The sequence below is a fragment of the Curcuma longa genome, chromosome 12 (assembly GCF_044706935.1).
Source record: "Curcuma longa cultivar G26 ecotype Majalengka, Jawa Barat chromosome 12, ITB_CL_G26_1.1, whole genome shotgun sequence".
Taxonomy (NCBI): Eukaryota; Viridiplantae; Streptophyta; class Magnoliopsida; order Zingiberales; family Zingiberaceae; genus Curcuma; species Curcuma longa.
Genome location: NC_133872.1, coordinates 2,815,565 through 2,820,338, shown reverse-complemented (window position 1 = coordinate 2,820,338; position 4,774 = coordinate 2,815,565). Strand labels below are relative to the sequence as shown.

Below are 4,774 nucleotides of genomic sequence, written 5' to 3'. Positions count from 1 at the left end.
GTCAATGAGACTAACTGGGATTTATCATTTTTAGAATGAGGATATCCTTTAAGACAAAATAAGATGTTAATTCTGCCCCTAAAATCATGATATTAAAGATCATTATATGTTAATTAATGTTCATCTATAGCTACTCTGTTTGTGGAGAACATCTTGTTCTAATGTTAAAGTAGGTTTTACAATTATATAATATATAGCCGAAGAGATGTGTAAATATTGGAATTAACTATCTTTTTTTAGTATATACTAATTTATTTAATAATTAATAACAATGATAATATCTTTAAATTCATGTAATAATTCTATATATTAAGAAGATCCTTAATTAGACCTCTTTTTACTGCCAAAGATAAGGAAATAAAATAAAATAATGATATAAAAAGTTAATTATTATTATTTATATATAAATGGAATAATTAATCTCGATTCATGCACATAAGGAAAGAAAATAGAAATAATAAAATGAAATTCATTTCTTTCACAATGTATATACCTTTCCTATTCCTTCTTCCTTCCTTTTATAATGAGTTAATTTGGTAAAAATTGATGAACAATTGCTAGGGAGAATAACCTGTAACCGGCCATTGTATATAAATATTTATTCAAACTGAAAAACGATGTTCTGCAATTTTTATATACATTATACTTTCCAAAACTAAATCTAATATAAAAATTGAAAAATTCTATATATGAGTGCCATAGAATCTTTCCATACCACATGTTCTAAACTCCAATTATCTTCAGCATGCATTTCATATTGTTCTCATTGCTGTTGATTCTGAGCTGTTGTTTGTGCACAGATGGAGCTGCTTCAATCACAAAAACCATCGTCGTTGATCAGAAAGGACATGGAAACTTCAAGTCGATTCAAGCTGCCATTAATTCAATTCCTGACGGCAATAAAAAATGGATTCAAATTCATGTTAAGCAAGGGATATACAGGTTATTGAATTTTTTCTTTCTTTCTTTCTTTTTTCCTCTCTTTCTTCTTTTCTCTCCTCCAGTATGTTTCTCCCACCTGTGCGAACCCGCCGCCGTTTCGCCGTATTATATGCATATATGACATTAAAAGAATTGGTTAAACTTTACTTGAAGTGCATCGCCATTGGTCTCCAGTATAGACTTGTTGTATATTTAATTAATTCTTGTAATATGAGACTAATTAATTGTTACCAATTAGAAGTTGAGAACGTAACAATTACTCTCAACTTTGCATAGGCTAGAGAAGGGACTTCCATCTAAACTACTCCTCCACTTCAATTTTGTGCATGCATAAATATGTTACTTCTTTTCTATTTAAAAAAATGCTTATAAATTTATCGAAATTATATTTATTTTTGATATCTTGTAGGGAAAAGGTTAACATACCAATGGAAAAATCATTTATTGTGCTCCAAGGTGAAGGTGTTCGCAAGACTAGCATAGAGTGGAATGATTATGGTGATACCATGACTTGTGCAACCTTCAGGGTGTTTGCCAACGATTTTGTTGCTCGAGATATTTCATTTGTGGTGAGAACTGATCTGTTAAATTTGAATCAGGAAGTAAATTAGGTCAAATTAAGGGGAAAAATTATGTAAATTATATGTTTAGGATTAAATTTCATAATACAATACTAGTCATGGTGATGCAAATTAACTTCATCTCTTTCTTTACAGAATTCATTTAAGCAACCGAGAGGTGGACCTTATCGAGTAGCAGAGGCCGCCCTAGTAGGGGGAGATAGGAACTCCTTCTACAGGTGTTCTTTCATTGGCTACCAAGACACCTTGTGTGATTACCATGGGCGACACTTGTTTAGCGATTGTTGGATCGAAGGTGCTGTCGATTATATTTTTGGCTTTGCACAATCCTTGTATAAGGTAATTAATTTTGCCTCTTAACATACGTATGTTACGTTGAGCTATTATTGTAGGTTACGTTGAGCTACTCAAGTCGACACTACATCAGATTTGTATCATGTTACTTGCAGAATTGTGTTCTCAATTCGATCGGATCAGGTTGGCTGACTGCCAATGCTAAGTCGAACAAAAATAGTCCGACCGGATTCGTGTTCAAGTTTTGCACCATTCGTGCCTCAGGCAAGACCTACCTTGGAAGACCATGGAATGAATGGTCCACTGTGGTTTTCTACAAGACATACATGCCTGCCAATATCGTACCCGAGGGTTGGGCACGATGGGGTTCCTCAGATCAGTAAGAAATTCTTTGCTTGATGTTTTATATATATCTAAGAATGAATTTATGGGTTTCTTTCAATCTCAGGAGGAAGACAACTTACGTAGAAGAAGGTTGCAGGGGACCAGGGTCATCCAAGTCGAGAAGAATAAGTTGGTTAAAGAAGCTTTCTGGAGAACAACTTTCTCACTTCACTGACGACAAATTCATTGGCCCTGATGACTGGCTGTCTCAACAACCATAAAATTGTTAATTCTCAGACAAGAAAATTAATAGGGATGGTTGTGAGAAGAAATTAGTGATTTAATAGAAAAGTGAAACAAAGAAATTATACTATTTTTTCTTCTTCTTCTAATTTTGTGTCAAAGATATATATACATGTCATGTTATCACATCTGTTTATATACACGTAGAACAGCTTCAAATATTGTTTTGGCAGACAGTGTGGATATATATTGTTCTTATTTGATACAATTTATGATGAATTCTTTAATTAAAACGATATATATTGTTCCGGTTGAGAACTGCTCCTGGACACGTCATCGGACCTTAGCTCGCCGTGGGCTGGAACAGCAGAAAAAGAGGAGGAGAGCGGTGCGAGCTTCAGGGGCTTCAGGACCTCCACTGGAGCTGCGTCGAAGCAGGAAGGAGGGTCCAGTGCGCCGCTGGCTCTTCGACACCTGAAAACACAGGGAACGTCAGTAGGACGGCCAGGGGTGCCCCGGCGCGACCACTCCGACGCTCAAGTTAGCAATGGCGAGAGGAAGAAGAAGATGAACAGTGAAATAAGGCCTTGAGCGTGTAAAAGAGAGTAAGAGTCCAGCCCCTTTACCTGTCCGACGGAGTGGTCTTTTTAAGAGAGGGGATGAGCGTGCGCACGTGTTACGTCATCATTAAGGAACGTCTTATCACGATTAATGAGATTTCAGGAACAATTGAGTTCCCTGTCCCATCGCCGTAAAAGTATCATCTCGTCGACATTTGTGTACAGACAACATTAATTAAATGGGGCGTGGGCTTGTCAGAAATCATGATGAGGTGGGCCCAGGCTTTGCCGGACGACTCGACGAGGATGTGGCCGAATGAGGGATTCGGCTTAGGAGCATGGCCGAATGGGTATTCGGCTATGATACGGCCGAATGAGGATTCGACGACGGCTACGGCCGAATGAGGATTCGGCGAGGCCCGTGGCCGAAGGAGGATTCGGCAAGGGATGTGGCCGAATGGGGATTCGGCAAGGGCTTACCAGACCAATATGGAGATCTGTACAGGGCTTATCGGGTCTATGGGCGAGGTTCAGGTTAGACCTGGATCAGACTCGAGCCCCTGCTGACGTCATCGTGGTTATCTGCCGTAACACAAGCCTCCCCACTTGTCTAGTCGAAGGAGCGGACCAGTCGACTGACTAGACCGAGTGTTACAGCTGAGCTGCCGTGGCCGAATGGGCAGAGCTGAGCTGCTGTAGCCGAATGAGCAGAGCTGAGCTGCCGTGGCCGAATGGGCAGAGCTGAGCTGCTGTGGCCGAATGAGCAGAGCTGAGCTGCTGTGTGGCAGGGCTGAGTTGCCGAATGGCCGAATGGGCAGAGCTGAGCTGCTGTGGCCGAATGAGCAGAGCTGAGTTGCTGTGTGGCAGGGCTGAGCTGCCGAATTGAAGGAGCAAGGCTGTGTTGCTGAAGGAGCAGGGCTGTGCTGTCGAACTGAAGGAGCAGGGCTGAGCTGCTGAGTGGCAGGGCTGAGCTGCTGAGTGGCAGGGCTGAGCTACCGAATGGCCGAATGACTGGGCAGAATGGCCAGCTGACTGAGCAGAATGGCCGACTGCTGAGCAGAGTGGCCGACTGACTGAGCAGAGTGGCCGAATGACTGCGTTGAGTGCTCAGGTACTGAGTAAGTTGAGAATACTGACCGAGTTGAGTGAGAATAAGAGGGTATCTTGCTGAGTTCTCCTTATCCGCATCATGTGGAAGGAAAACTAATATAAAATAAATACAATCAAACTGAGGAAGGAAGTCACACCTGAGTGTCCGTGCTTGCGGACGATTCAGAAGTGTAGAGTGTCCGTGCTTGCGGACGATTCGGAAGTGTAGAGTGTCCGTGCTTGCGGACGATTCGGAAGTGTATAGTGTCTGTGCTTGCGGATGATTCGGAAGTGTAGGGTGTTCGTGCTTACGGACGATTCGGAAGTGTATAGTGTCTGTGCTTGCGGACGATTCAGAAGTGTAGAGTGTCCGTGCTTGCGGACGATTCGGAAGTGTAGAGTGTCCGTGCTTGCGGACGATTCGGAAGTGTATAGTGTCCGTGCTTGCGGACGATTCGGAAGTGTAGGATGTCCGTGCTTGCGGACGATTCGAGAGTGTAAAGTGTCCGTGCTTGCGGACGATTCGGCAAATGTGTTTGCATCGGCGACTGCCTTGGGTTGATACAGGTGTTGGCTTTGACAGATGCTTCCATGTTGGGAAGGCACAGGTGATGGCTGTCGCTTCCGTAGCGGGAAGGCGCCTAAAAAATGAAGAAGGAAAGCAAGTGTTGACTTACCTCTTAGCTTGTCGTTGGAGTAGATCCGAGACCTAATGCCGAGTCGATGGAGTAGGTCCGAGAC

The 4,774-nt window shown here is 42.4% G+C and overlaps 1 protein-coding gene across 1 annotated transcript; it reads left to right on the top strand.

Annotated features, from left to right (window-relative positions):
* The first annotated feature begins 205 nt into the window (after positions 1-205).
* Positions 206-2,422, top strand: LOC141843453 (putative pectinesterase 55). The gene is made up of 6 exons (XM_074731512.1): positions 206-209; positions 801-942; positions 1,352-1,544; positions 1,659-1,862; positions 1,973-2,196; positions 2,266-2,422. Exons 1-6 carry the CDS (start codon positions 206-208, stop codon positions 2,420-2,422), a joined length of 924 nt encoding a protein of 307 aa, XP_074587613.1.
* Positions 2,423-4,774: the final 2,352 nt, after the last annotated feature.

What these genes read in the sequence shown, in the direction of transcription:
- LOC141843453 (XM_074731512.1), top strand. An exon ending in TTGCACAATCCTTGTATAAG is followed by an intron (nt 1,863 to 1,972) that starts GTAATTAATTTT and finishes TGTTACTTGCAG; the next exon opens with AATTGTGTTCTCAATTCGAT. An exon ending in CGATGGGGTTCCTCAGATCA is followed by an intron (nt 2,197 to 2,265) that starts GTAAGAAATTCT and finishes TTTCAATCTCAG; the next exon opens with GAGGAAGACAACTTACGTAG.